General features: G+C 53.0%; 10 protein-coding genes across 10 annotated transcripts; 5 read left to right on the forward strand and 5 right to left on the reverse strand.

Moving 5' to 3' along the window:
* Nucleotides 1–1202: 1202 nt before the first annotated feature.
* On the forward strand, nucleotides 1203–2113 carry CABS01_13244 (uncharacterized protein; the record flags this gene model as incomplete). Its single annotated transcript, XM_060546588.1, has 3 exons — nucleotides 1203–1349; nucleotides 1458–1760; nucleotides 1919–2113. The coding sequence occupies 3 exons, from the start codon at nucleotides 1203–1205 to the stop codon at nucleotides 2111–2113; spliced, it is 645 nt and encodes a 214-aa protein (XP_060395209.1).
* Nucleotides 2114–5478: 3365 nt separating this feature from the next.
* Nucleotides 5479–6071, forward strand: CABS01_13245 (GATA zinc finger; the record flags this gene model as incomplete). The annotated part of the gene is made up of 2 exons (XM_060546589.1): nucleotides 5479–5673; nucleotides 5757–6071. The coding sequence occupies 2 exons, from the start codon at nucleotides 5479–5481 to the stop codon at nucleotides 6069–6071; spliced, it is 510 nt and encodes a 169-aa protein (XP_060395210.1).
* A 1297-nt stretch (nucleotides 6072–7368) lies between these two features.
* CABS01_13246 (phytochrome-1) lies at nucleotides 7369–9225 on the forward strand (the record flags this gene model as incomplete). Its single annotated transcript, XM_060546590.1, has 1 exon — nucleotides 7369–9225. The coding sequence occupies one exon, from the start codon at nucleotides 7369–7371 to the stop codon at nucleotides 9223–9225; it is 1857 nt and encodes a 618-aa protein (XP_060395211.1).
* Nucleotides 9226–9905: 680 nt separating this feature from the next.
* On the forward strand, nucleotides 9906–11683 carry CABS01_13247 (uncharacterized protein; the record flags this gene model as incomplete). The annotated part of the gene is made up of 3 exons (XM_060546591.1): nucleotides 9906–10194; nucleotides 10301–11025; nucleotides 11084–11683. 3 exons carry the CDS (start codon nucleotides 9906–9908, stop codon nucleotides 11681–11683), a joined length of 1614 nt encoding a protein of 537 aa, XP_060395212.1.
* A 189-nt stretch (nucleotides 11684–11872) lies between these two features.
* On the reverse strand, nucleotides 11873–12995 carry CABS01_13248 (aldo/keto reductase; the record flags this gene model as incomplete). The annotated part of the gene is made up of 2 exons (XM_060546592.1): nucleotides 11873–12663; nucleotides 12803–12995. The coding sequence occupies 2 exons, from the start codon at nucleotides 12993–12995 to the stop codon at nucleotides 11873–11875; spliced, it is 984 nt and encodes a 327-aa protein (XP_060395213.1).
* Nucleotides 12996–13441: 446 nt separating this feature from the next.
* Nucleotides 13442–14850, reverse strand: CABS01_13249 (glycosyl hydrolase family 10; the record flags this gene model as incomplete). The annotated part of the gene is made up of 2 exons (XM_060546593.1): nucleotides 13442–14439; nucleotides 14508–14850. The coding sequence occupies 2 exons, from the start codon at nucleotides 14848–14850 to the stop codon at nucleotides 13442–13444; spliced, it is 1341 nt and encodes a 446-aa protein (XP_060395214.1).
* A 242-nt stretch (nucleotides 14851–15092) lies between these two features.
* Nucleotides 15093–15356, reverse strand: CABS01_13250 (uncharacterized protein; the record flags this gene model as incomplete). Its single annotated transcript, XM_060546594.1, has 1 exon — nucleotides 15093–15356. A coding segment is annotated over one exon (264 nt), but the record flags the coding sequence as incomplete, so codon positions are not given.
* Nucleotides 15357–16078: 722 nt separating this feature from the next.
* Nucleotides 16079–18011, reverse strand: CABS01_13251 (HET domain-containing protein; the record flags this gene model as incomplete). The annotated part of the gene is made up of 2 exons (XM_060546595.1): nucleotides 16079–17391; nucleotides 17447–18011. 2 exons carry the CDS (start codon nucleotides 18009–18011, stop codon nucleotides 16079–16081), a joined length of 1878 nt encoding a protein of 625 aa, XP_060395216.1.
* A 1696-nt stretch (nucleotides 18012–19707) lies between these two features.
* Nucleotides 19708–20809, forward strand: CABS01_13252 (uncharacterized protein; the record flags this gene model as incomplete). Its single annotated transcript, XM_060546596.1, has 2 exons — nucleotides 19708–19861; nucleotides 19926–20809. The coding sequence occupies 2 exons, from the start codon at nucleotides 19708–19710 to the stop codon at nucleotides 20807–20809; spliced, it is 1038 nt and encodes a 345-aa protein (XP_060395217.1).
* Nucleotides 20810–20957: 148 nt separating this feature from the next.
* On the reverse strand, nucleotides 20958–23999 carry CABS01_13253 (uncharacterized protein; the record flags this gene model as incomplete). Its single annotated transcript, XM_060546597.1, has 3 exons — nucleotides 20958–22045; nucleotides 22851–23855; nucleotides 23930–23999. 3 exons carry the CDS (start codon nucleotides 23997–23999, stop codon nucleotides 20958–20960), a joined length of 2163 nt encoding a protein of 720 aa, XP_060395218.1.
* Between the last annotated feature and the right edge of the window lie 802 nt (nucleotides 24000–24801).

The following is a 24801-nucleotide window of genomic DNA, read 5'->3' on the forward strand; positions in this document are numbered from 1 at the left end:
CGTTTTTCTCGTCAATTACTGGGAACTCGCTACGAACTGCGCGCCGTGCCATCAGCTCCCTCGCGGGCAACGGTGTGAACTAGACTTCAGGTCCTCATTCATGCGGAGCATTATCTTCTCACACTCCCCGATGGCCTTGGAAGTGGGCTGGTTCTGTCGCTCAGTTGATCCAGACGCAGCACCACATGACTGTATGCCTCACCTCGAACGGCGCCGCCTTACTCGGGCGTTAGAGGCCACAGACAGGCCGACGGGAGAAAAGACACATTCAACACTTTGGACAATCGTCTGGAAAGTGGCTAGGCATTCCCTCAACATCAGAGCCCCAGGAAATGCTTCAAATTTGGCCACTATTCTGTAAAGTCCAATTACGGAATCCCTCCACGCAACCGCCACCCGGGGGCTGCAGAGACACGGCACCGAAACGGACATCACCGCCTCGCCCTGATCTTTGGGAACGAGGTTGACTATACGCGTCGCCCAAAAAATTATTCGCCATCGGATTTGACCGTAGATCGAGAAGTGAAAAGCGATGCAAATTCCCATTCTCTGTGATGCTCAGTCGGTGGCGATAGATGCACATCGAGTTCTCTGGCGACGGATCGAAGACTCTACGTTTCCCATGTCTCCAACATAGCAACATGCAAGTTACGGATGCAGAAAGGTCCGTTTTGGATCAACATTGCGCCCTTGCAGCAGCCACGTTCTGCATGGGTTCAAACGTCGTCCAATCAATCTCTCTGCTTTACCTCAATTCAGTTCCACAAAACCTTCCGTCCAGCATCTGGGCCGTGCCTGCTTGCCGTGTTATCAAAGTTGGTGGCTTTCTCACCGTTTTACTTTGCAAAACTGGGTATTTGACTGCACCATTGGAGAGGGCGTGGAGCCGTAAACGCAAAGCAAAGTGTAAAACGGAGAGTTGAGCGGTCCCGTGCTTTCCCCTCTTTTCAACGCTCGATTTTCCTTTATAAACGAAGAAGACCCCATCCCCTCATTTTCGATCCCTCTCATAATTCTCGATCTTTACAACATTCTGCCTCCTCCACCCATCGACGTCACCCACAGACTTCCTTTCCATTCCCAAAACTGGCAGCAGCCCCGCTCTTACGTTCATGACAATTGGTCCGTCCGACTTTTGACGGATTCCAGTCCGTTTCCCAAACCGGCCGAGCCCGTTCCAAATTCCATCTTCCAGAGAGTCAATGGCCCGGACCCCGGCAGATCTTGTCGTGCCCATGCCGGCCCTGACTTGGCGACGCCGTCCCAGCGAGAATGAGTGCAGCAACGCCAACGAACCACTAGCGCCCATGTCCCTGAACCATCTCAAGGCCAGCGAAATCATTCAGAGAGTGCGTTCTGCCCACCCGATGCGATTGCCAAAATTCGATCCTCATAATGCGATTTTCGAAAAAAACATGTCCATCATGTGCTGACAAACCCCCTCTTGATGTACACAGGTCCATGGCGATGCAAACAACCTGCTTCGCAATATCCAGGGCTTGCTCCGATATAGCAGGGCACCCGCGCTTGAGGGCGGCCGCCTGGTGACTGGAGTCTTGCTCGGCAACCCAAAGCTGCTACACGCGCAGAAGATTTCCCAGCACATTACCGGAGACATGGCGGAGTTGGTGGCCATCTCTCAGAAGTCAAAGGAGACGACCTTGCGAATGAGACGCCCCAGCCACTTGCGCAAGGTCCGCCGCAAACAATATGGGCAAGCCGAGCATGCTGCTGCTGCCGGGAACCATCACTCAAATGCAGTAAGTTACCGCAACTTCATCGAATGTTCCTCATATCTCTCCGGGCAGACGACGTCCGTGTCTTATTCTCATTCCAACATTCGTCTTACAAGCCTGGTTCACAATGGAAGCTCGGTGGGGTTTAGCTACACTGAACGTTCACTTACACTGAGGCACAGTTACAGAACATGTCCGATCCCTCCGTCTGCCACAACTGCCACACCACCTGTACACCACAGTGGCGTAGCGGACCCGCGGGGCCGCGTACCCTCTGCAATGTCTGCGGCCTGATTTATGCCATGAGGCAGCGGAAGCAAGGGCTCAGGCATAGCAACCGTGTCTCGGCGTCTTCTTCAATGTCGTTTTCTTCTTGAGCCTGTGCTGAGTCTGATTTACCGCTTTCATCACTTGTTTGCCATGATTGTTACAATTAGAGTACGGATACCCTCAGTTGCGCTCACGATTACCTTATGATACCACTTTTGTTCGAATCGGATTGGCGTTCATCGATGCTTGCTAGAGTTATGGGACTGCAAAACTGGAAGTTTGGATCAATGGGTTTTGGGTAGCCGTGGGTCAGGGATCTTGGGTGTCTGGGCTTTGGCTGGGGAGTCTGGGATTGGAGTTCGGTTGTGTGTCCTTTTGTATCCTTCCTAGTCATAAGATTGACTCAACGATTGGGGGTCCGTCGGCGCGAAAACGTTACTCTCACGGTTGTTCCTAGACAGGTTGCTCATGTGATGAGACTTCGACGCTAAAAGAGGCTTGCCCAGTGTGCGTGATTTAGTTGATGGAGTAGAGTGATAGGAACACGGGCCTCCGTCAATGATCAGTTGTTGTTTTTGTTATTGTTGTCATCCGTATTCGTAACTCCAATAGCTTCAAGACGTTCCTTCCGTGCCTCCCGAACGGTAGGTAGAGCCGTATCTCACTGACCTCATCGTGCCTACCAACCCCTGATGAAAACTCCGCTCATGCTGTCTACCACCTCTACATGATGTTAAAGGCCTCTGACACACTACTGTATTCCATCAGCTGCTTCTGGAATTGCATTGGTTCCTCTATCAATCTTGAGGTCATGTTTGTAAAGAAGTTTTGTAAATTTCAGGAAATGCTACAGATACATCACTGAAGTTTCAACGCGGATTGCACTTTCATCCGTCTGCCTCCAACAAACACGACAACAAACATTACTGCTTCCTTGATTATGCTATTGAACAGAAGATGGAGCATGAAGTTTTTTGAAATGTTTCTTTTTCCAAGGACCTTGACGATAGGAAATCCTGTATCGTGGCATCTTTTCAACTGGAAGGTAATCAAAACTGCTGGCAGCAACATCTTCTTCTACATCAATCAGAAAAGAATGGTGCTCATCTTGTGCCTCTTTTCTTTGACCCTTCTGTTCACAGCCTGAGTCCTATGATGCACTGAGTTACGATCCCAGCAAAGTGGAGAGAATAGCAAGGTGTAGTCCTTGGCACTTCTTGAACCAAGGCACCTAAGCCTGTGAGGCATCACATCATTGGTATTGTTTCTCTTCAGGACGAAAACTTGTCTCAACTGGCATAGGGTCCAAGCTGCTGTAACTTTTGTCTAGTGTGGCCATAGGACAAGATGTGTCACGATGTCAATCATCTCCCAAAAACTTGGATACTCTGGCCCACTGCACCAAGAGGCGCCCTCACTTCAGGACAGACTGGGTTCCTCTGAATCATTAAGCAGAGATATACTTATAGAAAATCGTCATGTTCGTAGTATCCTATATAGATTTAGTCTCTGTTTACTGCATGATGTTATATATCAGCAAGTAAAGGAGAGATTGCTCAAGGTTTTCCTCTTCGGGCTTGGTCTTCGTGATCCTCTTTCGCTGGGAAATGCGACGAGAACGAAGCCGGGGCCACTGTGCTACACAGGAGGGGTTGTGAAAAGGGGGGGATGGGGAAGACAAACCAAACCAAATCAAACCACCCTTCTCCCTCGTTCTTCTCATCCCACTTGTCCCACTGATACCGCCTTACCAAATACAGATGTTCTCTCCCGCAACACCACTTTACTGACCATTATAGTCCAAGTGAAGTGGCAAACCGCGACAGATTGGATGGAGTAATTAGAGGGTGGGCAAAGGAAAGTGGACAGCGCAAAGCTTTCATCCCCTTCTCCCTCATTCTTTCTCTGTGCTCACCGTATCACCCACCTAAATCCTGGCCCAGGAAAGCGAATTCCGTCCAGTGTGATAAACTTCGTAAGCTAATACAAGGTGTTACGGGGCACCATGTTGCAAACTTCCTCCTCTGGCTGACACGTTGCCCACTGTGTCACGAAGTGAGGAGCAACCTGACATTGCCAATCCCAGTCAGGGACTCTTTTACCGCACTAAGAGGTCCGTTTTCGCTACCGGCAAGAGGGCCTAGACCCCCAGTGACGCAACAGCGCAGCAGAGGGTTAAGGGACCAGCTCTGGTGTCAGAAAAATTGAGGGGAAAAGGGCGAATGGAAGAGATTAAACACCGAGCCGGAGAGAATTCCGCCAATGGGACTCTGTAATTTGGCCCTGGAGACACTTCCTATTGGTCTTTCAAAGCCCGTCTCAGTTGCGGAAGGAGGGAAAACGGAAGACGGCCTGGGCCTGGGCCTAGGGCACAAGCTTCCCAGTTTCCAGAGAGGCAGTCCCTTGCAAGTCTTTGCGCCCAACTCCGGAAGACCGACGGATGAGTCCATCTGCAGGAATAACAGTGTGAACTCCCAGGAGCTTTGTGAAAGTCTACCTGCCGTGTACATACAGCAACAGGCGGTGTCCATGACACCTTTGCCGAACACAAATGTGGCACTCGAGAATTGTACCGACTCAGCTGTGTATCGTGAGTTTGTAAAACTAAGCCAAACTCCGCGCCATAGAGATGAATATGGGGTTGAAGTATTGGAAAGTAGTCTGATGCTCCCAATACAAACCTCAGGACTGTGTGGAAATTCCCTGATCTTTTATCTTGAAATGTTGCTGGGAATTTCTTGGAGCGGCGTCGCCGAATCCTCTGTATAACATTGTCAGATTGTGCATAAACAGTAACCACTGTAGTAGATTGTGCATTGTCGGACGACCCAGAGTGAAGGACGGGTGCTAGCCGCGGTACCTACACTGCACAGTAAACTTGAGTAAAGTACATCGAGTACGTACCTTACTGCCTAAAGACCCTGATTGCTTGAGACAGCCCAGTTTTTGGACCCTTGGACCCCTTCTTACCCTTTCCAGGTTGTTAGTTTGTTGGAGAGAGGGGAAAAGATGCGGTGCCTGCCCATACGGAATTACGGATACATACGGATAGCATGCACGCTAATTTGTCAGTTTCTCAATTAAGCAGGGTTCTAAGAACGGTCCGTCATAACTGTGGCCTTCGTTATTACGGTGGTGGATGGGAGGAACTGCGCTGTTCTCGAAGTCGCCCCCGAGGGAATCGAATTTCGATAAAACTGTCGTACCTCAGCACATCCGATCCCTCAGCCAAATACCCGATCCTGTCGCTCTTTTCCATCCAACTTTTGCATCACACGATTAATCAGAATTCGCCTGGGCCTTGTTCAATTTGCCATCCTGTCCCCATGCAGTTTCCCGACCGGTTTCTTCGATTTCTTCGATTTCTTCGATTCCTGTGATCGCAAACCCCGAATCTCGATCCTCGAAACCTCGATCCCCAACACATCGACATTCCCATCGACATTCCCATCCAGATCCCATCGACTTTTCCATGGTTTCCGTCAAACCTGATGCGCAGCTGAACCACAAACGGCCCAAGCTCGGGTTGCAGATGTCGGCGGAGGCGGAGGGGGAGGCGGCGGCGAATGCATTCGCGTCCGATGCAGCGCCGGACGATGCCGATGCCCACTCGCCGCTACCGCCAATATCCTTTGACCAGATCAAGGCGACGGAGATGATACAAAGAGTGAGTCGAATTTGTTGACGATGTCGGTTCATCCCTTGTCGTTCTCGATCGGTGCAAGTGGCGACTTACACGGAGGGTCCTAGATTCACAACGATGCGAGACAGTTGCTCCAAAACATTCAGGGTTTGGTCGATGGCACCTGTTCAAAAGGTGGCTGCGAGTGCGGCGATTGCTCTAGGGAGACGACGAGCAGTAACTCGAGAATACTAGCTGCGCAGAGTTTATCAGAGGTCATCGCCAGCAACCTGGATGATCTGGCGCTGCTGTCCTACAGAAGCACCACAGATGCAGATCGGCAACAGTCTGTGAGCCCCAGAGCGACCAGGAAAAGGCGCTCTTCCACCGTGGCGGCGTTTGATCGCACTTCAAAAGTGGTAGGCTTCCTTTTCCCTCAGTAATCCCTTCCAATCCGTCAACAAGATGTCATGAACTAAATTATCGCGATAATAGAAGCGTGTGATGGACGACTCCCTTTGCTGCCACTCCTGCCAGGCAACGAGCACGCCGCAATGGAGGGACGGACCCGACGGTCGGTGGACACTCTGTAATGTCTGTGGACTATTATATGCGCATCATTTACGCAAGAACGCTTCCATTGCACGTCCACAAACCCAAGAGACGATGGGAAGACACATTTAGCGGTGAGATTGTTGGGAGGCAAACATGGCAGTGGGCGGCGTAAGGGAGCAGTGCATTCATGACATTTAAGCGAGGCGTTCAGGAGTATGCGCTGAGCGGGAGAATTCTTCGTAGAAGCATCTCTTTTTGTTTTTATTTATTTCCTCCATACCCGAAGAGACTTGAACTTCATAATCATGATTCTTCTTGAACGGTCTGATAGCGGCGATACGCCTTGTCCCGGAATGCGTGAACCCACTCAACCGTGCAGCCCGGCTTGTGCTGTTCCACCATATTAAACGGGATTTCGACGAACCATTCACAGTTTCTTTCGGTCCAAATACGGCCATTAGGTAATTTAGGAATAAACGGGCTCTCGGGGTCTAGAATCCAGAAAACTGAGCAGTGACGTCAGAAGCCGCCAATCATCCGGTCATTCTGGACGGGCAGTCGCGAATAACAACGGGGGGAAGGCGGGACGGGAACTGGGAAGGCGCAAGACGCAGAAATAAGATTGTCAGGCTACGTACATTTCCCGAAATGGCTACGGCCACGTGTGGGCGAACTTCTTTCGATTCGACTCGATTGAAGTTCGATTGACATGTCGCAGGCAAATGTTTGTACATCGGCTTCAATGTGTGTTGAGATCCGCCACTCGCTTCCTGCCAGTTCTTTCGACCTCTTCAATCCTCACGAATAACGCTTTGAACGGCGCCAAGCGCATTTGCTAGAAACGGGCCAGCGCTCATGACTCGACTTATTCCCGTGGGCAGAAGGAAAGAAGATTTTGCCACGGTCGTTTTCCAGAACGGTCGCTGATGTTGAGTGATATTCTTCACGAAGCATCAACGTCTGTCAGTGCTTACATGTACTATTAGGTATTATTGCAGGCCTGGCTACACCGATGCAAGCGAAACCAGACGAACATATCACTCGCAGACCTTGTGTTCTTTGCAATTATCGCTCGTACTTCCTGACGCCATCTTTCAATCCGGCATTCATTTACACGCGGTCCATCGGCATCATATGTGGCGGATAAGCTAGAGACACGGCACAGTCTAGTCGTTCGGGGCGGCTATGGCTCAGCCTGCACGCCCAATCGACGACGATGTCCAAATACACCAACATCTCGATAACATCCTCGAGCCCGCGTCCAACACTATACAACACTTTGGCTTCTTGGTTGCACTCATCGTGAACGAGGACAATGCCAGCCGTCTCGTGGTCAACTGCGCGAGCGACAATTCGGCCACATTTACAGGTTATTCCCCGGATGACCTGTTCGGACTCGAAGACTTTGGCAGCATCTTGGAGCGAGACGATGTGAGAACCTTGATGGCTCGGCTTGGTTTGCTCAGAGAAGAGAAATCCGATGTAGGAGCTACAGGTGGCCGTGCTGTTTTCAACCTGTCGATTATCCCCAAACATGGCGAAGCTACAAGATTTTGGTGCTCCATGCACCTTACTAGGGACTCTCCAGGCCCCGAAACGATCGTTTGCGAATTCGAGCCACACGAGGATGGCTCTGCCACCCCAGTGGGTCAACGAAGTTACACGAGAGACGTTGTGACGAAAACCCCTCGAATGTTTAGGAGAGTCGGAAAAGATAGTGTGGAGTTGAGCACTATGCAGGCAATTGGGATCATGTCAGAGATACAGGCATCCTTCGCCGCCATAGCAGGTCTCGCGGCGGTCCCCGAAACCATCGTGGCTGCAGTGGAAGAGGTCACGGGGTTCGATAGAGTCGTTTTGTATCGCATCGACGAGTTCATGGCTATAACGATACTCGACACCTCCGACAGGGAATGGCGGGGCTCGCAGCGATGCATTCATTTCACGAGGCCCTCCCGCGCCGGCAACGTTAACCATCAGTCGCCTTTCCCGAGTCACCTCAGGATTCTACACGATAGCGATGCTAGTCCTGCGAGACTCGTCTGGAAAAGTGCGGGATCCCATCAGCACGGATCTATCCACCTGGACCGATCCTACCTCAACAGAGCTTCGCCAACTTTCTTTGAAGAGCTCGCGGCCGAGGACTACAAAGCTCGCTCCTTCTTGACCATTCCAATCAACGCCTTTGGTAAGCGATGGGGGCTGGTAGTCTGCTACGGGTATAGTCCCGAAGGAACACCACTACCCATTTCCAAACGCCAAATGTGCGAGTTCATTGGCAGTACATCTGGGGTCGCGATCGAAAGACTGTCATACGCTTCTATGCTGGGTCATGTTGAATCGTCACAAGCTCGAGGCGATTCGATCCGATATCCCAACGAGAGCACCGCAGCGTCACAGGACCTCTTGCGCCTCTTTGGCGCCGATTTTGCGTTGACGTCTACCAGAGGAGAGATTGGCAGACTTGGAGAGCCTAGCAAAGAGTTGTACCAAGAGGCAACGGCGATTGTGCGGTGTATCCAACCATACCGAAGTGAATCTGTCATCATTTCGACAGACGTGGCGGCTGAACTGCCTGATGTGGAGATCGCTGCAAGTGCTCGTACCATATCCGGGTTGCTCTGGGCGCCGCTGTCCACATCTAGTGGTGACTTTGTTGTCTTTTTCCGATTCAAGCAACCTACGTCACCCGTTGCGCGCGATGGCGCATCATCACTTCTTGAGAGTGATCCTCAATCTGCTACCCAGTCAGCCCTTCAATGGTCTGACAGGCAAGTACGCATGGCCACTGCTCTCGGCTCACTTGGCCGCCAGCTACCACTCTCACAACTGCCCAAGGAGAGTACCTCCGTGACTATTCAGTCAGTGCTCTCGCTCGCTAGAATCGAGCCTCATGTGTACAGTGCCGTGGGCTCCATAGTTGAGAGTCTCGATGATACGTTGCAGAATCTCGGAGAACAACATGCTGCGTACAACAGTGTTAATCAAGCGTACTTCTCATCTAGAGCGCTTGAGTACTTGCTCAACGATCTTCGTTGCTAGCACCCTAATGTAAATCTTCAACTATAGAACGAGTCTCAAGAGTCAATCGGCCAGTACTTAGTACCTGGCATCCTCATAGCACTGACTGTCTTGGGCCAAGGCAGTCGTGTGCGCGAAGCAACATGAATGATGCTCTTGGTTTATGCGAACTCGAGCCATGATACTTCAATGCTCTTTGGAACTTGACAGCATCTCACCCCTCATTGAAGCTATGAGACGTAGATATGATGATCCCGGAGCCCACTCCGACGGACGTTGCTCCGACGGGATCTGGTCCGGCGGCATTCACTCCGGTGAATTCCACTTGCGGTGGCAGGCAAGCTCTCGGCGCGGAGACGCAGCGTTCCGTTGACCTCTGCATTAGGTAATTTGCCCAAAGTGGGCCGCCTCCTGCCTAGGTACAAGTGAACGGTTGGTAACAGCGGACCCGGCGTTCAGACCACCTCAGTGCTTGGACCATCTCTTCGAAGATACGTACCGGCCATCGATGAGCTCATCCCCATTCCGATACACCAAAGACACTATGCCTGATTCGTCGGGTGACTCCAAGCTCCAGCTCCAGCTCCAAGCTTCAAGCTCCAAGCTCCAAGCTCCCTGTCCCTCATTCCCTCGACATCTTTCCGGACCCCCTCATCCAATTGGCAACGGTCCCTCGCTGGTAAGCAGACGAAAACGGGAAGATGCCGTCCAACACACAATCCGAAGATGCCGCGGAACGGCCCCTCTTGGCAGACCCCCATCATGAGTACGGCGGCACCGATGGGCCTGAACCTCCGGTCCTCATCGCTGAGGAGCGCGGGGCCGGTACCTTTTCCAAGAACCTCGGCGCCGTCGAGGCGTTTGCCATTGTCATCAGCATCGTCATTGGTAGCGGCGTGTTCACCTCTCCGGGTTCCATCGACACAAATGTCCCGTCTCCCGGAGCTGCGCTCATAGTTTGGCTTGTGGGTGGTGTCCTGGCGTGGACTGGTGCGAGTACCATGGCTGAGCTGGGGACGGCGATCCCTGGTGAAGGCGAGTTCAACCCCCTTTGACGAGTCTCTGTGTGGTGGGATAGCGCTGATGATGTGAACAGGCGGTGTCCAGCCCTTCCTGCAGCACATCTATGGCGATGTCTTTGGCTTCCTTGCCGCCTGGACCTGGATCGTGGCCGTCATGCCAGCCACCCTCGCCATCCTCAGCATCGTATTCGTCGAGAGCATCTACTCCGCCGGCGGGGTGACCGACCAGGCCGGGGCTCTCCCGCACAAATTGTTCTCGATTCTGATTCTCGTCGTTATGAACGGCGCCAACTCCATCAGCACCAAGGCGAGCACTCGCCTGAACAACTTGTTTGTCGTGACTAAGTTTACCAGTATCTTTGCCGTGGTGCTTGCCGGCATCGTCGTCGTCATCCTTCAAGTATCGGACCACGACCGTGATGTTGGCGGACGGGACTGGTTTAATAAGCCCTGGTTCGGGAACCGCAAGACGTCTTTGCCGGGTGGCGGCGAGCTGGACTGGAACAAGGTTGGGACGTGGGATATGCTTGGCTACTACTCTGCTGCGCTCTACGGTGCTCTGTGGGCGTACTCTGGCTGGGACAAGGTACGTCGTTCGTCCTGGTATCTACTAGTGGGTGCATCTAACGTTGTCAAGGCCGTCTACGTCTCTGCTGAGCTTCAGCAGCCGGCACGCCAGCTCCCTCTGGCCATCAACACTGCCGTACCGACCATCATTCTATGCTTCATCGCGGCCAATGCAGCCTACTATATCCTTCTCCCCTGGAATGTGGTTGCCTCGACCGACAGCGTGGCAGTCGTAAGTCATGCCCACCAACCTCCTCAATCTACTCCTTTCCCGTGCTCACAATAGCTAGACCGCCATCAACCGCCTCCTCGGCCCCGCCTTCGGCATCGTCGCTGCAGTCCTCATCTGCCTCGTTGTTGCCGGCTCCCTCCTCGGCAACTCCTTCGTCGCGGGCCGCATGACCGTCGCAGCATCAAACTTCAACTGGCTACCCAAGTTCCTCGGCTTCGTAGGCCGTGTGGGATTCAAGTCGGAGGAGAGCTCGCCAGCCGATTCTTCCGCCGATGCTTCGTCTGGGCCTGCGCACGCGAGATCCGACGCACCGCTCAACGCGCTCTTGCTATCGACGATTCTCTCGGCGCTGTACATTCTGTTTGGCAACTTCCGAGCCCTTTTGACCTTCAACGGTCTAGGCGAGTACACGTTCTTCTTTTTGACAGTCCTTGGTGCCGTCATTTTACGCGTTCGAGAGCCGAAGCTGCGTAGACCATACAAGCCATTTGTACTGATCCCCATTGTGTTTGCGCTGGTCAGTGGATTTGTGGTTGTGAGAGGCGCTATCTTTGCTCCTGTGCAGGCACTCATCTTGATTGTGCTGTGGATTGTTGGGCTTGGGTTTTACTGGGCTAGGAGGAAGTATTATGCCCATTGCAATAGGGCCGACCACTGATTAAACAACTAGAACGATGTGTTTCATCGATGGAGGTGGCACATATCAATAGCTAGCAAATTGGACTTATGTATCTACTTGCGAGAGACACAAGAAAGACACGTGCGATGATTACATCTTGGAGACTGGGCTAGATGACACTAGATAGCCCTTATTCGTTTCAATATTCTAGTTTTCCCGAGCTGTTGCTTAAAGCTCCTCGCTCGTGGGCTCGTTTCTGCCAGGATCATCCAAATCAGCAAATAGCTTGACACCCCACTTGGCACCCGGGTTACTCAAGCGGTGCTTCTTATCCTGCTTGGCAATCTCCTTCAACTCCTCCTCGGTGAACTCGATCTCGAGCGCCTTGCGGTTCGAAATGATGTGCGAGTCCTTTGTGCTCTTGGGAATCACGCTTGTGCCCCGCTGGATACCCCACGCCAGCACGGCCTGGAAGACGGAAACGCCCTTCTTGGCGGCGACGTCGACCCAGAACTTGTCCTGGTAGATGGCGGGCAGGTCGTCGCTGTACGTCGGGTTCGTGTTGGCGAGCGGGGAGTAGGCGATGACCTCGATGCCCTTTTCCTTGTGCCAGTCTACGAACTCTTGTTGTTGGAGGTACGGGTGGGTTTCGAACTCGTGGGCGTAGGGCTTGATCTCCGCCGCCTTCAAGATTGTCTCGACGTCGGCCTTGGCAAAGTTGGAGAGGCCAATGTGACGGGTTAAGTTTGCTTTGACGAAGCCTTCGAGGGTCTTCCAGGTGTCGACGAGGGTGGTTTCGCGGTCGAGGGCGTTGTTGGGGTCGTCGGGGATGAAGGCGACGGGCCAGTGGATTAGATAGAGGTCGAGGTAGTCTACGCCCAGGTCCGAGATGGACTTCTTGATGGCGGCTGCGGCGCGGTCGGCGCGGTGGTCGGTGTTCCAGAGCTTGGAGGTGACCCAGACATCTTTGCGGGCAACGCCGGAGGAGGCGAGGCCTTTGCCGGTTTGGTCTTCGTTTCCTGGGGTGGGTCGTCAGTTTGCGGGACGATGGATCTCGATGAAAGTGGTTTGAAGTGAGAGATGCGGATGACTCGTGTGAGTTGTTTGACTCGCGTGAGCATGTGAGGAAGGGCATGTGAGTTACGAGATGGAACTTACGGTAGATGAGAGCGGCGTCAATATGGTTGTAGCCTACCTCGCCCACGGCAAAGGCAACGGCGTCGGCGACCTTGCTCTTGTCGGACAGCCATGTTCCCAGGCCCAGAGGAGGGATCTTGTCGAGGCCAGAGAGAGAAGCTAGGGCCAGGCCTGCGCCGGCGGCGGCGGCGACTAGTGTCTTGAGGTACACCATAGTGAAGCTATTCAGAAACCTGCTTCTCACTGTGATTTCCAGTCCACAGTATTTGGATGCTGTTCACAGGTTGACGAACAATGACTGGGACAACTCAATTGATGGGAACCGCGGTCTTTTGGCAGAATTTCTCTTTCCCCTCTTCGCTTTGAAATCGCATCATCCCGATTCCTATCCGCTTAACCAGCCCCCCCCGGTCTCTCTTTTATCAGTGGAGGTGGTTGCCGGCATGACATCATCCATCTCCTCACTTACACCACCCGCGCACCGGGCTCCCATTGACACACGCAACGTCGCAGCCGAAGCACGTCAATCCTCAATGATTTGCTATCGGCGATCTCAAAGTTCTGGGATGGGAAAGATCCGGGAGATATATTGTCAATTGGTATCAAGAATTGTGCCATCAAGAGAAAAAGCTAAGTAACAAGAAAGAAGCGTCTAACAAATCATATCACCAACCAAAAGAGCCAGCCGATACCGGTGGCTACCAGCGGTGAAATCAGCAGCACCGCTTCAAAGCGAGGTGTTCCCGAAGAGGAAGGTGACTTGGTCGCTGCCTCCACATTGCTCTTCGCCTTTGATTTTGAGGATGCCCCCGCTCCGCTGTCGGCATCGGCCTCGGATTCGGTCCCGGCATCGGCATCGGTGGCCTCAATCCCGGCCCCGGCACCAGCTGCACTGCTTCCCGACGATAGCACCACTTCCGCGTCCTGAGCCCCAGCCGCCGGCGCCGGTGCGACCACCGGAGCTGCTGCTACTGCTGGCCCTCCCAAAGCCGCCGCAACAGCCGTATACGCCGGCTTGGGCTTCATATCCTTATCGAACAAGCACGCGTCCCCAGCCCCCGAAAACGTGGACGGGATCCAGCTGTACTTATCCGTAAACTCCCATACCACGATGCCGACGCACTTTGCGTTGTCCACGCACGTCTTGACGACGGTGCCGTAGTCCTTGGCCTGCTGCTGTATCGCGGCATCATCGGCAGGCAACTTATCATGCCGCACATCCAACTCCGTAAGCGCAACCTCCAGCCCCAGATCCGTGAAGCGCGTCATGACTTTGTTCAGCGTATCCTGCGACGGCGTCTTGCCGACTTGAAAATGCGACTGGAACCCGATGCCGTCGATCTTCACGTTTGCGGCTTTGAGATCCTGCACGATCTTGACGGCGCCGTCCGTCTTGTTGGAGTTGAACTCGAGGCTGAAGTCGTTGTAGTACAGCTTCGCGGCCGGGTCGGCTGCCGCGGCGGCCTTGAAGGAGATGGGGATGAAGTCTGCGCCGAGCGTCCGGGAGAAGACGCTGTCGCGGAGAGTGCCGTTGTCGGCGAGGGCTTCGTTGACGACGTCCCATGAGTAGCAGGCGCCTTTGTAGTGCGTTACCACGTTGGAGATGTGTGCTTGGATTACGGGGGTGAGGGTTTCTGGGGTCCAGGTGCCCGTTGAGACTGTGGTCTTTGGTCAGTATTGAGTTGGAGGTTCGAGGCTTTAAGCTCAAGGACGAGCCTGAACGCACCGAATTGTGGAAGTTGAGAGTGCCATGTCAACGCATGACATCTCATCATCTGCTTATTCGCCTGCGCGACGGCCCTCACGGAATCCGGATTCGTGAACTGGAACTCATTCTGTGTCTTCTCCGTCGCGTCCCATTTCTGGCTGTTCTCCGGCACCACGAGGCCGAACTCGCCCGTCTTGTTCAGGACCGCCATGTACGCCGCATCGTTGAAGAGGTTCGTGTCCGTCGCCGTGCCGAAGAAGAGCTTCCCTGACTTCACAGCCAACTCGTGAAGGCCTTGAGCCGATACGGAGGCTGCTCCTCCCCATGCTGAGAGGATAAGCCAGCTTGTGAGTCTCGCCATCTTTTTTTTTTCTTTGAAAATCGCCCGCCTGATGATGGAAGCTCGTGAGGGAAATGCGTTATGCGCGTAAAAGCGCCAAGCCTACGATGAGTAGAAGATGGGATGGAAGGAAGGAGAGCGCAGAGGGAGAGGCCCAGGGGGGAGAGAAGGGAAAGATGTCATTCGATGTAACGACTTTCATGCGGGCACAGACTGGCCCATATATCAGTGGGCAAAGAGAGAGTCTGCTTGTCTGCTATACCCTAACTCTCTTCTTCGTCCTCCAATAGCCCAATTCGCATTACACTTTCAGGAGCTTCCCGCATGATCATGTGGGAAGCGGCAAAGGGCTCTGGATCGGATGTTTGGGTGCCGTACCGGGATGAGGCCGATGAGATTTCCGCCAGAAGAGGGGTTGGCAACTTGGTGTTGGTTCCGGTTGGAGGGGCCGTTTGGCGGCCTTTGAGGTGCTTCACTTGGGGTTTCAGAGTCGTCCGAACCGTACTTTCATCATCGGCGGCGGGGGGCCGTTGGGCGCACTTTTTCAAAAAGAGCACTCATCCTAGGTTGGTGAGAGTCAGGGATGGTCTTGCATGAAGGCACAGCCTAAAGTCAATTAACCCACCTCTTCAACTGGCAACACCCCTAAAGTGAGGCTCCGAGACGAGGCTTAGTGGCGGGGCAGCAGCGAGAAAATGGTTGTTGGCAAGTTGATGTGTTGTACAAAGAGGGGCACACCGCACGTACGACGCACATACGCACACACGGAGAACTCCAGTACAACGTCATTTGTTGTCAGCCTCGACAGGGCTGTTGCTTCTTATGTACTCTTGAAGCTGGGCTTGAGGATGGACTACAAGATGGCTTGTACGTCCGCGCTTGGAGAATTGGGAGCAAAGCAGGTACTCTTCAGATGATTGACTCGGTCGGACTGCCCGAAGGAAAGGTCCGATGCTGAATTGTCAGAGTCAATTCACAAAGCTAGTGCCCGCTCGTCTTGAAGGATTTCTCATTTCCTATCGAAAGTCTAATCGCAGATACTGGCACTTCAGGGGCCGAGGGATTGAGTTCTGACGCGCTTCTTCACGAACGTAGAGAGCATGCTACGGAGCTTCATCAATCACTTCTACACGTCTGTATAATCAACTACTAATTTAACATTGAACAGATGTTCCTGCCATCTGGGAATGTCGCGAGAAAATGCTTCATACCGTCTAATACAGTTTTACACAATTTCTTACACCGTGTCTTACACAATCTCAAAGTACTCGAGCTCATTCTCATCGGTCGGCCACATCTCACCGCCCATCGCACTAGCAAACACCGTTGGTCCTACTATCGTATACCTTCCGACCTCACCTTTACAAGGCCGCAATATGAACGGATGATCCATCCCAGCGAGAAGGCAAACGTCATCACCCTCCCGAACGCCAACAACTCCAAATCCAGCCCTCCTGTCAAGCGTGTAGAATAACCGTCCTAGCCGGAGTTCGACTCGGCACTGGCACCCGCGCCGCGAGTCCCACTTGACGAGTGATGAGACGACTGACATACCTCGTACCGCCTTGTTGAAAGATGACGATGATGATGTGGATGTTGAAGTTGACGTTAATGACATGGATGTCGACCATTCATGCTTCTTTGGCCCTTGGATGATCCACCATAGCAACTCGTAGAGACTGCGGCCCATAGCGTCGAGCTTGGGTCCTGCCCAGATGGTGCTCGTAACGCTCCTCATGAAGTTGCCGAGTACATCTAAATACGGGCTTTCGCAGACGTGCGGAAAGAATCGCTTCTCCTCACACTCTTCGTCTTTGTCTGCCATCATCTTGTCATGGTCATGGCATCTTCCCTCAGAGCACTGGCTCTTGGTAGGAAATTTGTCGCTCACAAAACTCCCTACTTTCCCTACACGTGCCCCTCGAAGAGTGAGTCTCCTCCCGTCGCCAGAGAACGCGAAATACGACTTGGCGCCGGCAGAAGCTGCGCAAAGACTGGTATAGTAGTACTTATACGACCCCCTCACCTCGGAATCCGTAGTCGCAAAGTCGACTGTCCACGACGGCATGGTCTCCCACGCAACACCGGCCGTCGTCTTCTTCCGGTTAGAAAAGTACAGTACCCGCAAGCTATCCTCCTCTTCAACCATAAGCCTCGTTGCGTCCCGAAAGACCTCTCCGACAGGTTTCCGGTAGTCCACCGTCATTTTGCCGAGCACACCTGGGGACAGTGCCCGTAGCGCAAAGATCTTATCTCGCGGCTCTGAGGCTTGCATTGTAAGGACGCGACGAAGTTGGTTCGTTGCTGCGCGGAACGGCCGTACCGTTGCCATTGCTTGCCATTCGTAGAGGTCCACATGTAGGTCCATGCCCTGCTGACTTGGTACGCTCTCATCTTTTGGTGCCACTGCGAGGAGACGGGCAAGGCTTGAGAAGACGAAGAGTCGGGAGTCACGGCAGAGGACGGCGGAGTTCTTGTGGGCGAATTCTTGGAGCGTCCATACCCGTGTCCAGTAGGGTGATAGTCTCAAGTGATGTAGCGTATCATTGTTGCAAACTTTTTCTTGATTAGAGGTTGATGAGAAAATTTGATGATCAGGATATGTGCGGCATCGTACCTTTCAGAGCTATTCTGGCAGCTAAGCTCTTTAGTCCTTCATTACGACCGCGATCATACCCCAGACGTGGGAACAAGGCCAGAGGCTTCGAACATGCCAGACTGCCCCAAGTTGCCGGTGCATGATCCTCTCCAAGCCAAACGACTACAGTTTTTGCGCGCTGGTAGATCTCGGCCATCATGGCCACTTGAGCATTGCGTTCATCGTCGGATGTCTGGACGATGCAGATGGCGTCTATCCAGACACTCAAGCTACGGCGGCTCTTCGATTTTCGCTGAAGGGATCGACGCAACAACCTCAGTGCTGCAGCGCAGTTAGGAGTTATTAACAATTGTTTGGTGGATGATCCAGAGGTTCGTATTGTGAGCGGTTCGCACGGCTCTTCTCCGCCCCAGGTATAAGATAGCGCAACGTATGAGGGCGGGCAGTCCACGTTCGCTTCTACAAGGCGGCAGCTGAGAGGTTCTTGAAAAGGTTCTCTCTTCGCGCTTCTTTGGAGCACTACTAGTCGAATTGATCGTGAGGTAGACAGGGGGTCAAGTTTGAATTGGTCGGAGATCTCCATGCTCAAGGAAGGAAGTACGAAGAGGTCTAACGACCTTGACAATAGTTCATACACAAGCAGCAGAAAAATTACGCTTTTCACAGCTTCATTTAAGCGAAAGTCGTGATCATCATAGGTAATCAGGGCCGATGTTGAGCCAAGTGAGTAAGCACTAGCAGGGGCAAAGGAGTGGCCGATGCATGATTGTCGGTAGAATGTACATGATAGGAAGGCAGCCAGGTATGCAATTGGGCTGAGCAAAAGACGTTTTCAGCCGCTATTTCAAGACAGCCAATGTTATGGCGCTCACTCTCTTCATAGGGTAGCCAGAAATATGGTCAGTTGTCAGCTCCAGCATGTGGTGCTACAGATAACGTGTGTCGTTGGATATGGTAAGAATCTCCAACGATGTCTTAGTTGCGAAGCCCTGCAGAATTCCGGATAATGCAACACCGCACGAACATCAGTCACCAGTGACTTGTGATGGAGCGCACGCAGAGATGGCAAGCGAAACACTGGCTGAAATGTGGATTGAAGAGCTGGGATAAACCTCACAAGCGAGAGCTCTCGGCCGCTGCCCATAGGGATGGAAAGATTCCTTGGCTGGAAGACCAATATGAAAGCCTGCTGAGGTATCAAGGACCTTGCTGAGCGCTGGGCGAGGTAAGCGGGTACGACAAGCAATGTCGCACTACATAAGGGAGACCTGATGACGTTCTGAGTGACGATCTTCTCGGCCTAGAGCCGCCGATTACTGTTCTTTCTTTTCGAGCATTTTGACGGCTCGGGTTCGTGAGTGTAACGGCCCTTCAAGCGATGTCCCTACATGGGGGATTTGCACATTCATCTCCTTGCTTCCACCTCGCTCACCAAGCTGAAGGCGTGACCATTGCCAGTGCTACCTGAGAAACGACTACAGACGCGGAAAATACGAGCAAACTGGTGAACCGAGCTCATCGGAATCACAACGAGCTTTCTCTAGGTACTTATTTTGTAACGGTAATTCAAGAAATTAATATGCTGAGAAACGCAGCTCCAAGGCAATCACACAACATATACTTTTCGGGCCAGGTCATAGCTTCAGGTGGTCAAACTTTGTGTCATAGTCGTCCGAAATGGATAGGAATTTCCTACGTAACGGCAAGCTCATGATGTGGAAGATCCGGCATGCAAATTCGACTGAAGCTCGACCTGTTATTTCATACATGGCTTCCATCAAATTCCTCTACGGTGTAGGCGAACCGTGTTTGCAAGGAACCTATTCGGTGTCATGCAGATCTCTTTACCTATTATCTAGCATGGTGGCTCCATTGCGTTCACAGTCGATTTCTTTTGTCAAATAGGCATTCAGGCTTTGAGGACTTCAACGTCGCGCGTAAGGAATATACCGAAATTAAACACCGTCACAGCTGATATTGGCGTAGTGAAAGATTGCTCGCGGTCATTGTACACACCGAATGCCGTTCCTGATACAAATGTCGGAGCTAGCGAATATCTGACGCCGACCACTAGGGGCACCCAATGACGACCAAAGTGGTTGAGTTCGGCAGCTCGGTGTCGAGAGGGGCCGGCCATCGGCACTATGCTTCCGTGTATTGGCCGGGGACTTAGGAGTGGTTGCCACAACACTTGTACACTTCATGAGGTGTACTTAACAAGATGAGTATACAACTCCAAAAGTTCCATGATACTGAACAAGAATCAAAACCAGTTCAACATGTCAGGACGTATCGATACACACATCCACGCCCTTCCCCCGGCGTACCTTGCAGCTGTGAATGCCGCAGGAGGCGACCCTTCCGGGTTTCCATCGCCTGAGTGGTCCCTAGATGCCACCGTGAAGCTAATGGATAACATCAGCACATCTATAGGTAAGTTCTATAAATTAGGGGAGACGACTGTATCATTCCTTCATTCGACTAATGGCATGGCTAGGCATATTGTCAGTCTCCGCTCCCGGTGCATCAATCGCGGGAAGTGGTGAAGACGGGCGAAAGCTTGCACGTACCTTAAATAGCGATCTCGCAGACCAGATCAACAAGTCATCGACAGAGAAACGTCTGGGGTTCTTTGGAGTCTTACCGGACTGGCAAGACGTCGACGGCACAGTATCAGAAATCGAGTTTCTTTACCAGCAGCAAAGACTCTGCCATGGTGTAACCGTCTTTACCTCCTATGGGGGCAAGCTCCTCGGTGACCCAGCCTTCAAGCCCATCTGGGAGAAGCTTCAAGCTCACAAGGTTCTCATCTTCCTCCACCCGACGGGCCTCGACGTGACGCCGAAGCTCATAGCTTCAACTCTCCCGCAGCCGATCGTCGACTACCCACTCGCAACTACCCGAGCTGCGGTGGACCTCGTCCTGACCGGGACCCTCCACGCCTGTCCTGATGTCGACGTGATTCTCTCGCACGCCGGAGGAACTCTCCCATTCCTAGCCACCCGTGTCCTGGGAACACTCAACATCCCAGCTCTCGCAGATGTCGTCGCTGTGGATTACGAGACTGCTCAAGCGGACTTTGCTCGGTTTTACTACGACACAGCATTGAGCTCCAGCCCGACACAGCTAGGTGGCTTACTCGACTTTGCCGATCCGTCTCACATTCTATTCGGATCGGACTTCCCATACTGCCCTGACCCGCTGATTGAGCTCCAGGTTCTCTCATACGAAGGGTTTGTTGCATCTCATCCGAGGGGGTCGGTTCTTGCGCCTGAGGTTCTGCGAGGCAACTCGATGGCCTTGTTGAAGAAGCACAGTCAGGGGAGCGATCCAAATTGGGACTATGAGGTGAAGAGGGTGATGCATGAATCGAAGATGTGATGCGAGTCTGTCTTGACTTGTACCTGGATCTTGAACTTGACTTACAGGGGTGTGGGCGTGGTCATTATCTTTTGGCATCGTTCTATATCTCATCTACTAGCTGCAAATGAATGACAAACTTGGCTTCATAAGGCATGCTGCATCTCAATCATTCCTCGTCGATCCACTCAAAGTGCGACTGCGTCTGTCTGCAATCAAACTTTGCACGCTCCTCTGGGCTCATATCGGCTCTCAGAGCAGCAGCTTCGGCACTCAAATCATCCATCTCCATATCCGCCACGGCATCAGCAAGTCCGTCGCCCGCTTCTCCCTCGTGCGCCGCATCCTCATCGTCATCACTGTCGTCCATCTCAAAGTCCTCATCGTCTGCGTCGTCAACGTCCTGAGCAATCTTTCTCTGTTCTGCCTCGTGTACCCGGCGCCGCCAGCCCTGGAGCGCGACGATGCACTCGTCGTGCTTGAAGTCTGCGAGGTCGCCAGTGCCCCAGCCGTGGGCGCTGTAGATATCCACCGGCTCCGACGACTTGGCGAGAGCGCTCGGGTCGAGGATCTCAGCGTCGTCGTCCTCGGTCGGCGGCACGGGGAACAGCTGAACACCTAAGCTTGACACAAGCTGAGAGAAGTAATCTGTAACAGAGTACGACCGTACACACCGCCACGGCTTGTTACGCGGGACCTTCCCAACAGTGTAGAGGTTCTCCTCGTACGGCGTGAGGATACCTCGGCTGCAGTCTATGATCCACCAGTAAGGCTTCGTGCGCGAACTGGAAGAACGGTACTCTCCATACGTGAGGCAGACAACATCCGGCGGCAAATCCATCGGAGCGGCTCCCGTGTCGCGCGTGGGAAGGGCAGCGAGCTCATGAAGCCCCGCGTCGCCGCGATCGGACCACTGGCTGAAGTGTCCCATGTGACGGAGGTAGCGCACAGCCTTGGTTTGTGGTGCGACGTTCCAGGGGCCCGGACGAGGTCCGTCGTGCATCGGTCTGGCGTAGGGGAGATGGCGCAGCAGGTCGATAACGACCTCGGAGCGTCGCAGAGCGCGCAGGGCGCCGATATCTAGATCGGCATCTGTCCAGCCTCCTGGCGGTGGGAAGTCGACGTATGATGATGGAATGTAGGCGAGGCGCGTGAGAGCCGAATAGTATTGAGTAAGGCCAGCGACGACATCGTCACGGTTGTAGGCGCAGTTGAGGGGGGGTTGATCTGGAGGCATCTCGCCGACGATGGCCACAGCTGAAATATGAGGGGTAAGTGAGCAAAGTGAGTCTGAGAGTTTGGTGGTATGTTTCCTGAGACTCACAGTATTATTACAATCCGAGAAGAAACAGAAAGCACTCAAAATGCCCCGCAGAATGTGTGTTATCGTCAAAAAGCCTCGACGATATGCAGTGCCGTCTATCGCCTGGAGTTTGTGGACGCGACGCGTCGGTTTCTTTCCACCCCGCTCTCAAAGCGGCCAAAATAGGCCTCGCTTGGCGAGACCGTCGGCAAACTTGTCGTCTTCTTCAAGCAGGTGGTGCGGACAGATGCAGAAGATGCCTTCTCTAATTCGACCAGACCGCTCATTCTGACTGGGATAAGAACCGGGGTTCAAGGCACTAGATAAGCCAGGGTTTGGATATGATGACTCAGGAGCACTTGTCGCCTCACTGCACTGCGATGAACAGTGAAATTTCACATTGTTACAGCTTGGAAGCGTGACAGCGAGCGAAAAAGACCACTCACCAGTCTCACAATCATAAGCTTCAATCTCACTCTCAACCTCCATTGCTTACAGCGAAATGCACGCGAATACAATTCCTCAACATACGCTGGCACATGGTCATTCTCTCATATCCGATCATAATTTATTCGCTCGCGAATGAATCAATCAATGAGTTTATTGGCGCGAATAACTCACCACCACCACCACCACCTCTCAAACATGTGTGGCTCTCCCCTGTCATGCTACATTACACTGAAGCGCGCCCGGTGCCCAACTGTGAACTCGCCCAATTTCTCATCCTCACCGTCGCATCGCCCACACGCCCCGTCTGACCCTCAAGCAAGATGAAATCATGAGCCTCGCGTTCCGGCAATTCGACTAGCAGATCCAGATCATTATTGCCACAGCTGACGTGCTCCGAGAACGCGCGAATATCATCTCTGAAAGCTTCCTGCTGACCTCCAGTGATGTACAGACTCTTGGTCGCCGCAGAAATCTCATCCACCCACGCCATGTCGCCGTCCATTGGCATCGCCATGGCGAGATCGCTCTCGTCGGACTTATTCCGCACGGGGAATCGCGGGTGAAGGAGCTCGGCCGTGGCACGGGACATACATGTCGTGGTGAGCATGTCGACGTAGTTGTTCTCTGTGAAAGCCGGCGTCGTCGTCTTGCTGCTAAGCCAGGGCGACACCAGGAACACACCTGCAAGACGGTTCTCCAGGCGCAGGGCTGGGATCTCGAGGTGGCATGGGTGGCAGATGTGGCGAACGACGGAGCACGCCAGGTTGCCTCCGGCCGAATCGCCGCCAATGAGGAGGTCGTTGGGTTTGATGCCGGATAGGATGAGCTGGTTGAACGCCGCGATCGCCTGACGGAGCTGTGTCGGATATCGAGCTTCGGGGACGAGAGTGTACTGCAAGATAGCAACGGCAACCTCTGCGTGAGCTCCAGGGCCGCCGGTCACATACGCGTTCCAGCACCAGTCGAGATGGCCGGGGAGAAGAGGCACTACGTATCCGCCGCCATGGAAAAACAACACAAACTTTGTGGCCTTCTGACGATTGCCGATCCACAAGATCGAGCCGTCATTAGCAGGGAGAGACTCGATCTTTTTCTGCAGCTTGTCCGCGAGCTCTGGATGACGCTTCTGCTTTTTCGCGATCCATTTCGCGTACGTCTTGATCGAAGGAGGGATGAGGAATTGTATTTCGCGTGCTCTCATCGACCCCAGAGCGAAACGATAATACGCGCAGAAGGCAAAGAAGCGGATAGAGACGCCTCTCGCGATAGCAAACGGGATGCCGTAGAGGAAATTCCACGCCAGTTGTATCGGAGCTATCAACACACGGAGTCAGTCACCATTCAATGCCTCGCTGTAAAGGAGTAGCCATGTTGAAGGCGAGACATACCACGGAATAGCAAACGAAAGACCAAGTCTCTCTTCTCCCACAGCGAAAGCTGCGGTCTCGATACCGACATGTTTTCTCGTTTCTCAGTCGCACTCGCACGCGATGATCGCACCCGGAAAGAAGTCTACTGGTGTGCCTAAAGATTCGGTTCGTCTGGTGTCAAAGCTGTCTACGATCCAGCCGTATGGCCGACATAAATGAAATGAGCAAAGGCTGTGCTACGAGTAACTGGCAAGTGAGTAAGCAACCACCACCGCACAGCGCAGGGTGGCTTTGGAAGTCTGGAGAAACGTTCAGACAGGTTCAGACAGGAGGTTTGACATGGACAAGAAACGCAAATGTGGCTCAGAATGTCACTGACAAGTCTGTCCGCAGGAATCCGCAGGTGGCACGGGCAACCGAAGAGACGCTCCAACTACCGATGCTTCCGACCGAGGCATAATTCAAGATTGTTCAGGGTGGCAGAGGTAACAGTAGCTTGGTGTGAATTGGCCGACAAGGTAGTTCGCACTCGTTTAAACTCGTCACAAAGACCGGTCTCCCACGTAGCATCATGGTGCTTCTTCAGGTTAGACCCTTGCATTATTGCGTGGGGGATGCCCCTCACTTTGACGTGCAGGGAAAGGAAGCTTGGATCTCCAAACCTCATGCTCGTGCAGATTGGGGTATCAAGTCGCTTGGTCTGATCTCGTGGAAGTGGCTCCGGACCTCGGCTCCTCACTTTGGAGGGATCGTTCTAAAGCTGTTGGCGTCGATCTCGGCTCACGTTGAAACGTGACAGTTTCGCCCAGAACATTGAAATACCAACCCCAAACAGTATTCAAGCTTCATTTAATGATCAAAAGTCCTATCTGTCTTAATTGTCTCGTGGG

Source organism: Colletotrichum abscissum (assembly GCF_030869225.1).
Source record: "Colletotrichum abscissum strain IMI 504890 chromosome Unknown Scaffold_43.1, whole genome shotgun sequence".
NCBI classification, from domain to species: Eukaryota; Fungi; Ascomycota; class Sordariomycetes; order Glomerellales; family Glomerellaceae; genus Colletotrichum; species Colletotrichum abscissum.